At 41.7% G+C, this 18,591-nt stretch overlaps 1 protein-coding gene across 2 annotated transcripts in view; it reads left to right on the top strand.

Annotated features, from left to right (window-relative positions):
* rnf213a (ring finger protein 213a) overlaps positions 1–18,591 on the top strand; it is a 61,719-nt gene that overhangs the window by 796 nt on the left and 42,332 nt on the right. Inside the window, exons 1-17 of one of the 2 annotated variants that reach the window (XM_055898544.1) lie at positions 22–110; positions 523–644; positions 3,465–3,592; positions 3,902–4,873; positions 6,693–6,886; positions 8,778–8,948; positions 9,150–9,352; positions 9,572–9,861; positions 10,589–10,848; positions 11,094–11,300; positions 12,839–13,031; positions 13,208–13,263; positions 13,359–13,536; positions 14,198–14,365; positions 14,486–14,584; positions 14,674–14,796; positions 16,724–16,907. In XM_055898544.1, coding sequence (XP_055754519.1) covers positions 542–644; positions 3,465–3,592; positions 3,902–4,873; positions 6,693–6,886; positions 8,778–8,948; positions 9,150–9,352; positions 9,572–9,861; positions 10,589–10,848; positions 11,094–11,300; positions 12,839–13,031; positions 13,208–13,263; positions 13,359–13,536; positions 14,198–14,365; positions 14,486–14,584; positions 14,674–14,796; positions 16,724–16,907 — 3,529 coding nt within the window. In that variant the 5' untranslated portion in view covers positions 22–110; positions 523–541. Of the gene's footprint in view, positions 1–21; positions 111–522; positions 645–3,464; positions 3,593–3,901; positions 4,874–6,692; positions 6,887–8,777; positions 8,949–9,149; positions 9,353–9,571; positions 9,862–10,588; positions 10,849–11,093; positions 11,301–12,838; positions 13,032–13,207; positions 13,264–13,358; positions 13,537–14,197; positions 14,366–14,485; positions 14,585–14,673; positions 14,797–16,723; positions 16,908–18,591 lie in introns of those variants that run through there. The other variant, XM_055898543.1, reaches the window with a different exon arrangement.

Genomic DNA, 18,591 nt, shown 5'->3' with positions numbered 1-18,591 from the left:
GTTTGGGATTGGATAATATATCAATCGCAGGGTGGGCGTGGGCAGCGATTGAGCATTCAGGAACACCAACATTGTACTTACTGTACTGACAACTTTCGGCTTTTCCCAAGGTAAACAGGAGCTAGCTCGGTTGCAATGTTATATATTATAATTACTTTGATACAAATATTAATGAAGGAAAAGCAATGTCTAGTTCAATCATGCAGCTTGCATTAGCTAGCTAACTAATTTAGCTACATGAAAAAATATGTTTGGGACTAGAGCCATAACGTTAACAGTAGCTATAGCTTGGACTGAAGATAACTTACTGTATGGATTTGGTTTGGGGCAGTTATTATTGTCTGCCACAAAACGGATCCTAGAATATTTGACTGGCTTTAGTTTAGGGACGTGGCTATACCTTTAGCTGGCTAGTTGTTTATCACATTTCATTGAAATTCAAGAAGGTTTAAGTGAAAGTGAGATATTTGGTCCCGAGCTCTGTGTCATACAGATACAAACAGTGTTCCCTCTGAAATACAGACGCCATTGAAACTTCAAGATGAAGTGCACAGGTTGTGGCCATGTTGCGTTTGAGAAAACGGCTAGATTCTGCAGCCAGTGTGGCCATCAGCTATCTGCACAACCAGTCACCAAGGAGCCAGGTCAGTACTGCCCTGTAATGTTATGTTATATAAATAAATGTTCTTACTGTTTTACTTGAAGAAAGTAAATGGGTTTTTGTAAAAATGTCTGTGGAAATTGTTAAAAGTAGTCATTGTGCCTAGAGTTGTATGGGTTGTTTTACTTTGCAATCATTGGTTTTTGTTTGACATTTTAAACTGAAAAATCTGTCTCATTGTCACTCAATTATCGTGGAATTGCCTGTATACAGTCATCATTAAAAAAACAAATTCTGACTCTGACCCTCTTGTCATGTAATCAAACTTGTCTGTACGTGAGTAAAATAACTACTAACTGTGTATCTTTATGAAGGCACATTTATTGCTAACTTCACATTGCAAGCCACATGAGAGAGAGATGCCTTCCTCATGAACCCCTACATTCCCACAGGCCCTCATTAAACATATGCCCAATCAGGATGCAGTATGCAAATAATACGACACCTCCATCAAATTATGATTTATTTTACAACTGTAATGGTGAATGAAGAAAGAGGGTGATATATATTTTACATTTAAACTTTTATTTAACTAGGGAAGTCAGTTAAGGTCTCCCAAGTGGCGCAGTGGTCTAAGGCACTGCATCTCAGGGCAAGAGGTGTCACTACAGTCCCTGGTTCGATTCCAGGCTGTATCACATCCGGCCGTGATTGGGAGTCCCATAGGGCGTCGCACAATTGACCCAGCATCATTTGGGTTTGGCTGGGGTAGGCCGTCATTGTAAATAAGAATTTGTTCTTAACACGGAACCCAAACTGGCTGCCATCGTGCATAAATTGATTTTGTCCCCCCACACCAAACACGATCACGACACTCAGGTTAAAATATCAAAACAAACTCTGAACCAATTATATTAATTTGGGGACAGGTTGAAAAGCATTAAACATGTATGGCAATTTAGCTAGCTAGCTTGCACTTGCTAGCTAATTTGTCCTGGGATATAAACATTGGGTTGTTATTTTACATGAAATGCACAAGGTCCTTTACTCCGCCAATTAATCCACACATAAAACGGTCAACCGAATCGTTTCTAGTCATCCCTCCTCCAGCCAGGCTTTTTCTTCACTTGACTTTATATTGCGATTGGCAACTTTCATAAATTAGGTGCATTACCGCTACTGACCTCGTTCGTCCTCCAATGAGGAGATGGCACATGGGTACCTGCTTCTATAAACCAATGAGGAGATGGGAGAGGCAGGACTTGCAGCGCGATCTGCGTCAGAAATAGAACTGACTTCTATTTTAGCCCTTGGCAATGCAGACGCTCGTTGGCGTGCGCGAGAAGTGTGGGTACAATAATTTAATAATATAGATTTCTAAATTTATTTTGCAACAAGCGGTGTAGTCAGCCTGTTATTAACTGACTTGCTTAGTTAAATAAATCAAATTACACATTGTTATTTACAATGACGGCCTACACTGGCCAAACCCGGACGAAGCTTGGCCAATTGTGCGCCGCCCTATGGGACTCCCAATCACGGCCGGATGTGATACAGCCTGCATTCGAACCAGGCTGTATGTAGTGACGCCTCTATCAATGAGATGCAGTGCCTTAGACCGCTGCGCCACTCGGGAGCCCCAATAGCCTACACCAATGTTCCTTCTAAGCTGTGCGCAGCTCCCTTCTTACTGCTATGCAGATGAAATAACAGTGCGCACAGAGAAGCACGAGATTGAACTTTACTCAACTTTCTAGAGTTTTCCTCTTTAGTTAACACTATCAACGTTTCACTCTGCTGTGGGACTTGTGCTCAAATCAACACTATATTAGACACTTTCAATGTAACATACCGAAACAAAATTAACTATGCAAGAGTTAGTGCGAGAGATTTAGGCAGTGCACATTGGAGAAGGATTCGATTGCATTGACATGCAGAACTCAGGCCCTTACTCTACACAGACCAGTGCGTCATAACCAATCAGCGCTGTAGTAGGCCTAAATGCAAATAGCCATGACATCTATGGATCTGTGCAATTCACCTAGAACTGGACAACATGAGCTATCTTGATTAGATGCGCTTGTTTTGAAATGAAAGCGAGAGCTGCATGTAGCCACCTGTACACATTTGTTCATATTCTTTGCTAGTTAATAAGTTATTAGCCCAGTTATAGCTAATTTCTAGTCAACAATGGGGAGTGGTTGCTTCCTACAAGAGCACAAAATGTGTGCATTTCTAGCCATCTTTGAAAATCAAGTCAGGTAAAGATCATTTTTTCTTTATGTCTTAAAGGGGCAGTGTTGTATTTTGAAATGGTCTTGAATCAGCTAAGTAGGCAGAGCGTAGCTTATTTTGTCTGATTCTCTGTAATAAATGGTATGGGAATAATAATGAGTTTTATTTTGTAAAGTGGTTTCTTGCATCAAACACCACAACATTTTCAGGCACCTCCTTGTCTGAAGGACAAGTGGATAAACAGGTTATTGTCAAGCCCTGCATGTTTTTTTCAGTCTCATGGAATGTAGGCCTACATTGAACACCACACATTGGTTGCTACTGTAGTCTGAACGATAGAACAGCTATTTTCATATTAAAATGTTATGGGATGCATTTTTCTCAATTGTTAACTAACTTAAAGCAGTAAAGCCTCAGTGTTCACAGTAAACGCGCACCAGAAGTTGCACAGAATTTTCACAATGTTCAAGTTTGTGCTCACTAGACCTGAAATTTGCTTAGTGCAGAACATGTTTTGAGTGAACATTGGCCGCCTACACCAGACAACTGAGGGAATTCTGATCAAGTTGACAATGTAATTCACAAGCGCTAATGCAACTGATGATTTTTTGTTGTTTTTCAAATGCAGACAACACACTGGAGAGTGTGAATGAGAAGACAGAAATGGAGAGTGATGTGTCAACCCTGAATAACCGGGAAACTAACACTTCTCCGAAGCGGCCCAATGAAGAGCCCAACAGCAACCCTAAGAAAAAGGTGGATAATAAAACCAACATGTTTTTGAGAACTTCCTCGTTCTAATTTCAGATTTTTAAAATGTATTATACTGTGTTTGAAAACATTTTTATCTGAAGATGTTGTTTTATCAGTCACTAAACTGTGTCAATAATACTGTCCAGTTATAGAAACTGATCACCTAGCTTGTAGGCCCCCAGGAAGAGTAGCTGCTGCTCCTGCAACAACTAATAGGCATCCTAATAAAACACTAAATGTAAGTCATGTTGTTTGAGGGAAGAGTGGATATACTAAGATTTGTTCTCTTTTTTCAACCTTTGGCTCAATCAGAGAAAAAAGAGGAAGAGGAAGAAGAAGGACGGCAGCCCTGGGTCATTGGACTCTGACCAGCTGACCTCTGACCTGTCTGACATCTCCCTTGTGGGCAGCCATGTGAATAACAGGAAACAGGAAGTTGCGGAGTCCTCCGACAGCGATGCCAGCGCCATGGACGAGACACCCAACTCACTTCATGACACGTCTGCCTTAGTGGAGAAACCAGCCAGTGCATCAGCATCATCAGCAGCACCCAGTACAGTCAGTCCATCTGGGAACACGTCTGACAATCAAGATCCTCCAAGCACTGCCTCATCACAGCCTGAGGCCAGCGCAGAGAGCCAGCCTGCCGCAGGGAAATATCAACAGAGCAGTGAAGAGAAAGACCTATCTCAGTCACCTACAAAACAGACCTCCAAGTCGGCTCCGAATGACACTCCTGCCTATCTCACCGACTCGGCTGGCAAATCCACCACCACCATCCCTCCTCTTCAGTCATCCTCAGTGGTATCGGCGAAGACCACTGACCAGAAAGCTCCAAAGGCTGCTGACGCGAAGACCGCTGTCCAGAAAGCTCCGAAGGCTGCTGACGCAAAGACCGCTGACCAGGAAGCTCCAAAGGCTGCTGACGCAAAGACCGCTGACCAGGAAGCTCCAAAGGCTGCTGACGCAAAGACCGCTGACCAGGAAGCTCCAAAGGCTGCTGACGCAAAGACCGCTGACCAAGAAGCTCCAAAGGCTGCTGACGCAAAGACCGCTGTCCAGAAAGCTCCAAAGGCTGCTGACGCAAAGAGCACTAAGAACAAGAAAGACGTGGCCAACTCAAAGCAGACGAACCTGGACCAGAATGCGAACGTGAACCAGAATGCTAAGCAGAACCAGACCAGACAGGACAAACAGAAAGGGACAGATGATCAGCAGAACCAGGACTCGAAGCAAACCACCGCTGGAAATAAGATGGTGTTAGGCTCTCAGAAGAAATCAGAGGTAATGTAGCTGCTTGACATTACAAAATACACCGAGGGTACAAAACATGCTCTTTCCATGACATAGACTGACCAGGTGAATCCATGTGAAAGCTATGCTCCCTTGTTGACTTCACTTGTTAATCCACTTCAAGCCTTGAGACAATTGAGACATGGCGTGTGTATGTGTGCTGTTCAGAGGGTGAATGGGCAAGACAAAATATTGAAGTGCCTTTGAACGGGGTATAGTAGTAGGTGCCAGGCGCATCGGTTTTGACTGTGTAAATGAACTGCAACGCAGCTGGACATTTTAACACTTTGTAGAGTCCATGCCCTCACAAGTTGAGGCTGTTCTTTGGGCAAAAGGGGGTGCACAATATAAGGCATTCCTAATGTTTTGTACACTGGGCCAATTGTGCGCCGTCCTATGGGACTCCAGGCCATGGCTGGTTGTGGCACAGCCCGGAATATGAACCCAGGTCTGCGATGCAGTGCCTTAACCTGGTTCTCCTGAGTGGTGCAGCGGTTTTTCTTTATCAAATCAAATATATTTGTGTTGCTATGATACGGGCTAGTATTTATTTCCATAAGGTAACCCTAACTTAATATAGCCGTATTATAAACCTGTATTATGGCAACATTTTCCATCATGTGTGCTAATGAACTATATTTGTCAAAAATACTGCTTAGACTAGGTTATTATGGCTGATGTAGTTTCTTTTGTCTAAGGGTGTTGGGGGAGCTTGTTACCTTCCCTGACTTGCTGTGTGTTTGAGATCAACTACATTGTAGTCAGACTGCGCAGAACCCCTGATCTACAAATCACCTTTAATTTTAGTCTTGAGTAATTATATTCTGTGCTTCACCCTGCTGAAACTCATCCCCTCAAACACACTATTTACATTTTAACATTTGACTTACAATCAGCACATTCAGTTAAGATTGATATAACAAGCACATATCAAAGTCATTTCAAGTGAAACCTTCCTCATAAAAGCAGCTATCAGCAAAATCCGTGCTAGTAAGAAAATATAAGTTCCAGTTTTCACACAAGCAAGATGAGTAGAGTAGTAAGGTGTTTTGTTTTTTTCTTACTAGGTGTAGGGCGCTAGGGAGGTCAACCAAGTTACTGAGAGACCATCTCTTCAAAGAGCACCTTGGTTGACCTCTGGCCGGGTGGAGAGCAGACTGATCCTCAAACTGTTTCTCGTCATGCCAGGTGGTGAGCAGACTGATCCTCAAACTGTTTCCCCTCATGCCAGGTGGAGAGCAGACTGATCCTCAAACTGTCTGTTTCTCCTCATGCCAGGTGGAGAGCAGACTGATCCTCAAACTGTCTGTTTCTCCTCATGCCAGGTGGAGAGCAGACTGATCCTCAAACTGTCTGTTTCTCCTCATGCCAGGTGGTGAGCAGACTGATCCTCAAACTGTCTGTTTCTCCTCATGCCAGGTGGTGAGCAGACTGATCCTCAAACTGTTTCCCCTCATGCCAGGTGGAGAGCAGACTGATCCTCAAACTGTCTGTTTCTCCTCATGCCAGGTGGAGAGCAGACTGATCCTCAAACTGTTTCTCCTCATGCCAGGTGGAGAGCAGACTGATCCTCAAACTGTTTCTCCTCATGCCAGGTGGAGAGCAGACTGATCCTCAAACTGTTTCTCCTCATGCCAGGTGGTGAGCAGACTGATCCTCAAACTGTTTCTCCTCATGCCAGGTGGTGAGCAGACTGATCCTCAAACTGTTTCTCCTCATGCCAGGTGGTGAGCAGACTGATCCTCAAACTGTTTCTCCTCATGCCAGGTGGTGAGCAGACTGATCCTCAAACTGTTTCTCCTCATGCCAGGTGGAGAGCAAAGGCTCCAGTGTGGACCCACAGGTGAAGGTGGAGAACATGGAGGTCCAGCAGCAGCCTTCCCGTGGGGGAGGAGACGCCTCCTCACCTACACCACAGAGCCCAGGCGTCAAGAAAGAGAAACAGAAAGACAACAAAAGCGACGACTCTGAAACCAAGGGTCAGGATGTTCCACCACCAAAAAGGTATTTACAAATCGTGTGTTGTTCATAACAGAAGTCACACAATTTTAACATGAAGAACCTAAAAGGCACACTTTTCTTGCATTGATAAACATCTATAGGTGCACAAAAGCACTTTCGAAGACACCCACAACCCGCACAGCGCTACTATCCATTGTTGTCTGTGTACACAATGTTGTGCTTATTTCCAAACACGTTTTTGAGAGTGGAAATCCACTCTAACTACAGGTACAGAAGCAAAGAAAGTATTCATACTCCTTGACTTATTCTATATTTTGTTGTCTTACAGCCTGAATTCAAAATTGATTCAATAGAAATATTTTCTCACCCATCTACACACAGTACCCCATAATGACATTAAAAACATGTTTTTACACATTTATTGAAAGGTAAATACAGAAATATTAATTTACATAATTATTCACATCCCTAAGTTAATACTTTGTAGAAGCACCGTTGGTGGCGATTTCAGCTGTGATTCTTTTTGGGTAAGTCTAAGAGCATTTCACTCATCAAGCTTTGTCAAGTTGATCGTTACTTGCTAGACAGCCATAGATTTTAAAGATGATTTAAGTGAACTGAAACAAGGCCACTCAGGAACATTCAATGGCGTCTTGGAAAGCAACTCCAAGTGTATATTTGGCCTTGTGTTTTAGGTTATTGTCTTGCTGAAAGGTGAATTTGTCTGAAAGATTTTCCTCTAGGATTTTGCCTGCACTTATAGCTGTATTCTGTTTCTTTTTATCCCAAAAAACTCTAGAACTTGCCGATGACAAGCATACCCATAACATGATGCTTCCACCACTGTGCTTGAAATTATGAAGTGGTACTCAGTGATGTGTTGGATTTGCCAGCAACATAACACTTTGTATTCATAACACTTTGTATAAAGTTCAATTCTTTGCCACATTTCTTTGCAGTATTACTTAAGTGCCTCGTTGCAAACAGGATGCATGTTTTGGAATATTTTTGTATTCCGTACAGGCTTCCTTCTTTTGACTCTGTCATTTAGGTTAGTATTGTGGAGTAACTATAATGTTATTGATCCATCATCAGTTCTCATATCACAAGCATTAAACAACCTCTAAATGTTTTAAAATCACCCTTGGCTTATGGTTGAATCCCTGAGCAGTTTCTTTCATCTCCGTCAACTGAGTTAGGAAGGACGCCTGTATCTTTGTAGTGACTGGGTGTATTGATACACCATCCAAAGTCTAATTAATAACTTCACCAGGCTCAGAGATATTTAGCATCTGCTTATTTTTAACCAAGTGGTGCCCTTTTTTGCAAGGCATTGAAAAACCTCCCTAGTCTTTGTGGTTGAGTCTGTGTTTGAAATTCACTACTCGATTGAGGGACCTTACAATTCTTACAAAAATCGTGTTCACCACTATTATTGAACACGAGTCCATGCAACTTATGTGATTTGTTAAGCACATTTTTTACTCCTGAACTTATTTAGGCTTGCCATAACAAAAGGGCTGAATACTTACTGACTCAAGACATTTCAGCGTTTTTAAATGTATTATTCATTTCTACAATTTTCTACCAACAAAATTCCACTTTGACATTATGGGGTATTTGTGTGTGTGTGTGTGTGTGTGTAGATCAGTGACACAATCTCAATTGAATCTATTTTAAATTTGGGCTGTAACACAACCGAATGTGGAAAAGGTAAAGGGGTGTGAATACTTTCTGAAGGCCCTGTATGAGGAAGGGTGGAGAGGGGGATTGAACCCCAGTCTCCGGTGGGGGAGGTGCTTGTGCCCGGGAGTATTACATAGTCGACCATGGATCTGCACATTTCAAATCACTTTTATCAGTACCGATCACGCACACCGCCACTTAGCTAATACAATACTCATCTGATTAATTTTGTTTGGTCCAATTTCAGGATCCTTCCAGGGAAAAAACAGGTCTCTGCAATTGAGAGACTCACAATCTATTTCCACGCTGTCCTCTCAAAGGATTTCAAGCTGAACCCGGACGAGGACCGCATCTTCATCAGGGCTGGGGGGAACATTGGGAACTGGGATACCGATACCGTTGAGCTCACTGTGTCTAAGTAGGTTTTTATATACATGTATCGAATGTATCAGCCGTCAAGACAGTTTAGCCAAATATGTTGAATATGTATTCAATAGGAACCTGCTTATAATGTTCAACAATGTTCCCATCTATCTCACATAGAAAACAACAGACTGGTGGTGGGGGTTAAATGTGTATGATATGTAACAGAGGATAAACCAATGCATTACTTCTACAGGAATCTTGGAGAGCATGGGTTCCTAGTCGAAGGGAGCTTGATCACAAGCAAATCTAATGCAACCGTGTCCATACCATACAAGTACCTCGTCTACAAGCTTAAAAAGCAAAAGTACGAGTATGAGTACATATACAAACTGGATTCTACCTACCCCACCACCAACAGATGTCTTTTTGTCAAATCCCATCTGCTTAATGAAGAAGGTGGGTGCAGTTGCTATAACAATTTCTATAGTAGTTCTTTATTGTAAGTCACTGATTTTAAAATGTTCCATTTACTTCATGTAAGTTAAAAACCGTGTTGATTTTTTATCATACATCTATTTGGTGCTGCTCGTCTATTTTGTTCACACTGTCTTACATGTGAGGAAATTGTCTAAAATCTATGTAAATATATTAAGCAATGATTTTGGTTGGTTTCAGGGGACTGGCATCAGTATGATGACATCATCTGTGTGGAGCCATCCAAGAACGTGCTCAAGCGGCTTAAAGACGCTTTTTGGTCGGATCAAAGGAAAAGTGTCATCGAAGGCCGAGAAATCGCAGGGAAGATTATGCTGGAGAGTATATTTGACCTCCTCAGGAGCTGGACTGACATTAACTTCAAGAGTTTCCTCAATCAGCTGAATCAGTTTTACCAGATCTATGGGAACCCGTTTGTCTATGAGGAGACACACAAGAAATGGTACTCCTTAGACTACGACGAAAAAGATGTAAGTACAATTCTTAATGTCACACCGGCTCTGGAACTCTCTCCTTCCACCTCTCTGGAACTCTCTCCTTCCACCTCTCTGGAACTCTCTCCTTCCACCTCTCTGGAACTCTCTCCTTCCACCTCTCTGGAACTCTCTCCTTCCACCTCTCTGGAACTCTCTCCTTCCACCTCTCTGGAACTCTCTCCTTCCACCTCTCTGGAACTCAGAATCCTTCTCCATCTTCCAGTCCTGCCTAAAGACCCACTGCTTCACACTGGCCTAGACGTACCCCCCCACCTACCTGAATGCTAAATGCATGCACGGATGTTACCCCCCGCCCCCTAGCTGTTAGGCTTTTGCTTGTTTTGCGGTCTCCTGCCCTGCATCCTCTTCTTATTTATCCCAGTTATTGTGTTGCTGTTAGAAGTGAAATGAGAGCAAGCATTTCACTGTGTCTATTTGCTTGACTTGTAGAAAAGATGACAGCCGCTAATATGATTTTAACTGCCCAATAAACGTGCGGACGCTGCACAATGCTGTAAATGTGTAGAGGTAATATTGTGTGTGGGAGTTTCATTTCTGGAATGATTGCTGTTTTTTCACATGTATTTTTCATTTGGTTGTCTTATTGTATTTTTCTTTTGTATATGGAAGGGAAAAGCAAATGGATGAGTATTGAGTTGCAGTGTGCAACCGTCCCCAAAACAAATCTGTTAACATTCACTGTTTGTTCTTCCTCCCAAAGGTCAGGAAGCTGCTGAAGCAGTTCATGCTGGATAACGTTGTTCCTCAGCTGCAGAAGGAGGGTGAGGGGAAAAGCTGCTTCATCCAGGACCCCATGAGGGCAGCCGTGGTCATGCTGTACGTGTGGAAGCAGTTCGGCCTCAGGCTGGACCACGGAGAGTCCACCCGGCTCTGCACCGCCCTGTGCTTGCCCAAGCTGCCCAAAGACTCCTTCCTGCAGTACTGGACCGACTTCGCCCAAGCCGTCTCCGGTCTCAAAAAGTGGGTTTTGGCGTCAGGATTTCTGCTTATTTTTTGCCTATTACAGACATTATGATTTGTTTATTTTTATACAGGATGTAATCATTTGTATTATTCAAACTGAGTAATATTTTATACACATTTTCTCATAACAGTTTCTAACAAAGTGCTTGTTAGTGGATGAGTTCTCATTACATTTTTTGGTACAAAAAAATGCTGATGTATTTATTTTTGTGTGAAAATCAACCTATTTTTCTCTGCACTAGCTTGCCAGACATGTTGGTGGCTCTGATCAACAGTGTGAAGACTGAAGGGCCCCGGTGGATTTTGGTGCTCCCCCTGCTCCACCTCCTCAAAGGATCCTCCAAACCGTTCACACCCATATCTACCACTGTCACCACCAAGTACGAGCAGTCCTGGGCGGGCCTCCAAGGCCTCAAAGCAGACAAGACACTCAACAGCCAGGACAGGAGGTACAGTACTTCTATTCTCCCCGTGGTATTAGAAAATCATTCCTATTGTCTCACTAGATCACGCTAAAGGTTTGGCCTTTCGTAATTATGTCCTGTTCCTTTTTTGGTAAACAAACAAATTAAATTCCCTCTAGAAATTCCTAAAAATGATATATATTATACATATTGCCGTCGTGAAAGTATTCAGACCCCTTCACTTTTTGCACATTTTGTTACGTTACAGCCTTACTAAAATTGATAAAATGTTTTTTTAAATCCTCAGCAATCTACACACTATCCCATGATGACAACGCGAAAAAACAAGTTTAGAATTTTTGCAAATGTACAAATAAAAAACAAAACACACTACTGTTCAAAAGTTGAGTCACTTAGACATTTCCTTGTTTTTGAAAGAAAAGCACTTTTTTGTCAGATACTAATTCATTTTCTTTTTGGTAACATAATTGCAAAAAGGTTTTCTAATGATCCTTTTAAATGATGATCCTTTTAAAATGATAAACTTGGATTAGAACATAGGAGTGATGGTTGCTGATAATGGGCCTCTGTACGCCTATGTAGATATTCCACAATAAATCAGCGGTTTCCAGCTACAATAGTCATTCACAACATTAACAATGTCTACACTGTATTTCTGATCAATTTGATGTTATTTTAATGGACAAAAAAAAGTACTTTTCTTTCAAAAACAAGGACATTTAAGTGACCCCAAACTTTTGAACAGTAGTGTACCTTATTTACATAAGTATCCAGACCCTTTGCTATGAGACTAGAAAATTGAGCTCAGGTGCACCTAGTTTCCATTAATCATCCTTGAGATGTTTCTACAACTTAATTGGAGTCCACCTGTGGTAAATTCAATTGATTTGACATGATTTGGAAAAGCACACCTGTCTATACAAGGTCCCACAGTTGACAGTGCATGTCAGAGCACTGGTTCCAAACTTCTTCCATTTAAGAATGATGGAGGCCACTGTGTTCTTGGACTTTCAATGCTGCAGAAATGTTTTGATACCCTTCCTCTGAGACAATCCTGTCTTGGAGATCTACGGACAATTCCTTCAACCTCATGGCTTGGTTTTTCTCTGACATGCACTGTCAACTGTGGGACCTTATACAGACATGTGTGTGCCTTTCCAAATCATGTCCAATCAATTGAATTTACCACAGGTGGACTCCAATTAAGTTGTAAAAACATCTCAAGGATGATTAATGGAAACAAGGTGCACATGAGCTCAATTTTCAAGTCTCATAGCAAAGGGTCTGGATACTTATGTAATTAAGGTATTTCTGTTTTTTATTTTGAATACACTTGTAAAAAAAATATAAAAACCTGTTTTCGCTTTGTCATTATGGGTTATTGTGTGTTGATTGGTGAGTAGTTTTTTTAAATTTAATACATTTTTGAATAAAGCTGTAACGTAACAAAATGTAGAAAAAGTGAAGTGGTCTGAATACTTTCTGAAGGCACTGTATATCATTTATATTTTTTATTGATATTAATTGGTGATATCCCTTCTTTTTTCCCTCCTTTGTTTTAGAGCGATGTTGAATCTCATGAAAAACAATGGCCATCTGGTTGAGATGGACAGACTAGTGTCTCGGTCCTGGATGTGTCTGCTGCCCATAGAGGACCTGATGGAATGCAGCGTCCTCATCAACGTGGACCTGCTGGACCTGCTCCATGTCTTCACTCTGAGGGCCCCTCAAGATGTCACCTATAGCAACAAGCAGGTGAGCTGGACACTAGTTTCCCCCCTGACTACAGGGCTTTTTCAGCATACTCTCGCCTCTGTCTTTCTTATCTCTTTCCTAGCCAATAAACCCAGAATGTTTTTAAAAGTATTATAGAGCATTGAAGGTTTCAAATCTACTTGTTTTTTAACAATGTGTTTTTTTCTGCCCTGCAGTATGTGTCAGACACTCTCTCACATATTCAAAGCAATCTCATCGAGGAGAAATACAGGTGATTGACTTACTGTAACTCATTTGGTTCACTTGTTTCCTTTTGATCTTTGATGATAGTTATTGTAAAACATCCGCTGTTTTTTGTGGTTGCAGTTGTTTTAGTGAGGCGTATGGCAGAGAATGCTTGGCAACAGCAGTGAAACTTTTTGAGAAGATCTGCAAAGGAGTCCGATCCACTTCAACCAACACTCAGAACTTCACAGACATCCCTGTGGCATGCATGAACACGGTTGTGTCTGTATCTGAGTTTGCCCGGGCCTTTGAGTCACAGGTATGCGGAGTTCAAGTAGAAAATGTCTGATGACTCATTTAGACTTTGCCCAAGATAAGCGGTTGGCCAACAGTATGTATGGACTGACTGTCTAGATAACAAGGTTATGTTTTAAACAGAAAATCATGAAGAAGACGTGTTTGATTCTGACCACTATCTTGTATTTCTGGGAATTTTCAGGGACTTCACAATACTATATTATCATAATACATAGGTGCCGATACGATATGTATTTGGATTCTATATGTTTCATGATTCTTTATTGCGATTCGATGTTCCAAACATATTGCTCACTATATGTCTGCTGCAGAGCGATAAGAGAGAGCATGAGAAAATGAGTTTTGATCAAGTCGGGGAAATAAAAGTGCTAAAAACATGTTGGTTCACTATTTAAAAAGAAGATGGAGAACAAGCTCTAAATGGAGAAATACCAGAGTTTTGGTGCAGGTACAGCTGACTAGTTCAGACTATAGAAAAATATTTACTAGAAAGGACATTCCCATTTAAGTCAATTTAATGACCGGCGGCCATATTGAGTGTACCCATGAGTGTTCCAGTCAAATTGCTGTGGTTTGATGTTCTTTGTCCCTTCTAGTAGTTCTATTTCTATGGGTAAGACATTTCTGAAAAAGGATGGAGATAACTTATCATTCCTTTCAAGGCAACTAAGGACGTGGAAAGAGAGCATATTCATGCCAAGGAGCTGGAGCTGCTATCCGAGGCGATGGTGATCGTCAGATCCTGGATCGGCAAAACCTTCAGAGACCGGTTGCTGGCCAGGGGTATGACCACCTTGTACCTCAGTGTCAATGTCACCACAGAGATAGAGGTGAGGAGAAAATAATACATTTCTGTTGTGCATATCATGACCATGATTTTTTTTTTATGTGTAGTTCTATATCGTTTAAAAAAACACATTTTTATGACGATGCTCTTTTTTATTTGCCAGATGTGGAACAACATAATCTCTCTCAAGTTCGCCAATGACGATTTCACAAAAGAATGGAGACAAACGTTCACTAGGGACTTGGAGGGCAAACTGAAACAGGTATGAAACTGCCACACATACAGTATAATTGAGACCTGACTGAAATAGCCATTGGTGAAATAACGGAAATACCTTTTCTGCATTTCTAGGAGTCTCCTCTGGATCAGATAGAGATCTACTGTTCCAAGATTGAGGTCCTGAATGAATCTCACCCTCACGTAGCCAAGAGTATCGAGAAATGTGCCCTGGAAGCTGTCACCTCACTGTGCCAGGTAAGTAGACTCATGGTAACACTTCAAGTAAATACAGATTCAAAATACTGTACCAGTCAAAAGTTTGGACACACCTACTCATTCCAGGGTTTTTCTTTATTTTTACTATTTTCTACATTGTAAAATAACAGTGAAGACATCAAAACTATGAAATAACACATGGAATCATGTAGTAACCAAAAAAGTGTTAAACAATTCAAAATATATTTGAGATTCTTCAAAGTAGCCACCCTTTGCCTTGATGACAGTTTTGCACACTCTTTTTGCATTCTCTCAACCAGCCTCATGAGGTAGTCACCTGGAATGGATTTCAATTAAAAGGTGTGCCTTGATAAAAGTTAACTTGTGGAATTTCTTTCCTTTATGCGTTTGAGCCAAACAGTTGTGTTGTGACAAGGTAGGGGTGGTATATAGAAGATAGCCCTATTTGGTCAAATACCAGGTCCGTATTTGACAAGAACTGCTCAAATAAGCAAAGAGAAATGACAGTCCGTCATTACTTTAAGATACGAAAGTCAGTCAATCCAGGAAAACCATCAAGCGCTATGATGAAACTTGCTCTCATGAGGACCGCCACAGGAGAGGAAGACCCAGTGTTACATCTGCTGCAGAGGATACGTTCATTACAGTTAACTGCACCTCAGATTGCAGCTCAAATAAATGCTTCACAGAGTTCAAGTAACAGACACATGTCAACATCAACTGTTCAGAGGAGACTGCGTGAATCAGGCCTTCGTGGTCAAATTGCTGCAAAGAAACCACTACTAAAGGACACCAGTAAGAAGAAGAGACTTGCTTGGGCCAAGAAACATGAGCAATGGACATTAGACTGGTGGAATTCTGTCCTTTCGTCCATCCAAATGTGAGATTTTTGGTTCCAACCGCCGTGTCTTTTTGAGACGCGGAGTAGGTGAATGGATGATCTCCGCATCTGTGGTTACCACCGTGAGCATGGAGGAGGAGGTGTGGGGATGCTTTGCTGGTGACACTGTCTGTGATTTATTCAGAATTATAGGCACACTTATCCAGCATGGCTACTACAGCATTCTGCGGCGATACGCCATCCCATCTGGTTTGCGCTTAGTGGGACTATCATTTGTTTTTAACAGGACAATGACCCAAAACACACCCCCAGGTTGTGTAAGGGCTATTTGACCAACGAGATTGATGGAGTGCTGCATCAGATGACCTGGCCTCCACAATCACCCGACCTCAACCCTATTGAAATGGTTTAGGATGAGTTGGACCGCAGAGTGAAGGAAAAGAAGCCAACAAGTGCTCACCATATGTGGGAACTCCTTCAAGACTGTTGGAAAAGCATTCCAGGAGAAGCTGGTTGAGAGAATGTCAATAGTGTGCAAAGTTGTCATCAAGGCAAAGGGTGGCTACATTGAAGAATCTCTAATTTAAAATATATTTTGATTTGTTTAACACTTTTTTGGTTACTACATGATTCCATATGTTATTTCATAGTTTTGATGTCTTCACTATTATTTTACAATGTAAGAAAAATGAATGAGTAGGTGTGTCCAAACTTTTGACTTGTACTGTATTGTGTGTAACAGTGATAACACCAAGTAAAACTGAAATGATAACTTAAAATATAAATATCCATTAACAAACTTCTTATAGCTTAGACTCATTTCCACATCCTGAACACATACTACTTAAATAAAAACATAGCCTTTTCTTAGTAAAACGCAAAAGTAAAAATGAAATAAATACAGTAGACTTTCCACCATATAGTTATATTTTAGGAACCTTTTATAAGCAGGTATGAGCCCATATTAAACTCAACCGCTTCTGAATGAAATGGAAAATAAACCTTGATGAAAAAGTTGGCTAATACACAAACCTAATCTCTTATTTTAGGAATTCATATCCTGTACAAATCTCAATCTCTTCAATGTTTTTTCTTCTCACACAGAGCAAGTCTGAGGGTAAACTCTTTGACCGGTTGAAGATAAACTGGAAGTTTGGCAAACTCATCTCAGCCATCATCCAGAAGTCCTGGCCGAGAAACGAGCGTGGTGATTACCACGAAGACGAAGACGTGGTCTTTCAACACCTGCTCTCCTGGACAGCCGCCAAGAACATCTTCCAGCTACACGGTACTTCCATCAGTCTATTTACTGTACTTCCGTCAGTCTATTTGCTGTACTTCCATCAGTCTATTTGCTGTACTTCCGTCAGTCTATTTGCTGTACTTCCGTCAGTCTATTTGCTGTACTTCCATCAGTCTATTTGCTGTACTTCCGTCAGTCTATTTGCTGGCTGTACTTCCGTCAGTCTATTTGCTGGCTGTACTTCCGTCAGTCTATTTGCTGTACTTCCATCAGTCTATTTGTTGTACTTCCATCAGTCTATTTGCTGGCTGTACTTCCGTCCGTCTATTTTCTGGCTGTACTTCCGTCCGTCTATTTTCTGGCTGTACTTCCATCAGTCTATTTGCTGTACTTCCGTCAGTCTATTTGCTGTACTTCCGTCAGTCTATTTGCTGTACTTCCGTCAGTCTATTTGCTGGCTGTACTTCCGTCAGTCTATTTTCTGGCTGTACTTCCATCAGTCTATTTGCTGTACTTCCGTCAGTCTATTTGCTGTACTTCCGTCAGTCTATTTGCTGTACTTCCGTCAGTCTATTTGCTGGCTGTACTTCCGTCAGTCTATTTACTGGCTGTACTTCCGTCAGTCTATTTGCTGTACTTCCGTCAGTCTATTTACGGTACTTCCATCAGTCTATTTACGGTACTTCCGTCAGTCTATTTACTGGCTGTACTTCCGTCAGTCTATTTACTGGCTGTACTTCCGTCAGTCTATTTGCTGTACTTCCGTCAGTCTATTTGCTGTACTTCCATCAGTCTATTTACGGTACTTCCATCAGTCTATTTGCTGTACTTCCATCAGTCTATTTACGGTACTTCCATCAGTCTATTTACGGTACTTCCGTCAGTCTATTTGCTGTACTTCCGTCAGTCTATTTGCTGTACTTCCGTCAGTCTATTTGCTGTACTTCCGTCAGTCTATTTGCTGTACTTCCGTCAGTCTATTTGCTGTACTTCCGTCAGTCTATTTGCTGTACTTCCGTCAGTCTATTTGCTGTACTTCCGTCAGTCTATTTGCTGTACTTCCGTCAGTCTATTTGCTGTACTTCCGTCAGTCTATTTGCTGTACTTCCGTCAGTCTATTTACGGTACTTCCGTCAGTCTATTTGCTGGCTGTACTTCCGTCAGTCTATTTGCTGGCTGTACTTCCGTCAGTCTATTTACTGGCTGTACTTCCGTCAGTCTATTTGCTGGCTGTACTTCCGTCAGTCTATTTGCTGGCTGTACTTCCGTCAGTCTATTTGCTGGCTGTACTTCCGTCAGTCTATTTGCTGGCTGTACTTCCGTCAGTCTATTTACTGGCTGTACTTTCGTCAGTCTATTTGCTGGCTGTACTTCCGTCAGTCTATTTGCTGGCTGTACTTCCATCAGTCTATTTGCTGTACTTCCGTCAGTCTATTTGCTGTACTTCCGTCAGTCTATTTGCTGTACTTCCGTCAGTCTATTTACGGTACTTCCGTCAGTCTATTTACGGTACTTCCGTCAGTCTATTTACGGTACTTCCGTCAGTCTATTTGCTGGCTGTACTTCCGTCAGTCTATTTACTGGCTGTACTTTCGTCAGTCTATTTGCTGGCTGTACTTCCGTCAGTCTATTTGCTGGCTGTACTTCCATCAGTCTATTTGCTGTACTTCCGTCAGTCTATTTGCTGTACTTCCGTCAGTCTATTTGCTGTACTTCCGTCAGTCTATTT

Source organism: Salvelinus fontinalis, chromosome 34, assembly GCF_029448725.1.
Source record: "Salvelinus fontinalis isolate EN_2023a chromosome 34, ASM2944872v1, whole genome shotgun sequence".
Classification (NCBI taxonomy): Eukaryota; Metazoa; Chordata; class Actinopteri; order Salmoniformes; family Salmonidae; genus Salvelinus; species Salvelinus fontinalis.
Note: the sequence above shows the minus strand (reverse complement) of the source record. Positions and strands in the feature narration are given on the sequence as shown.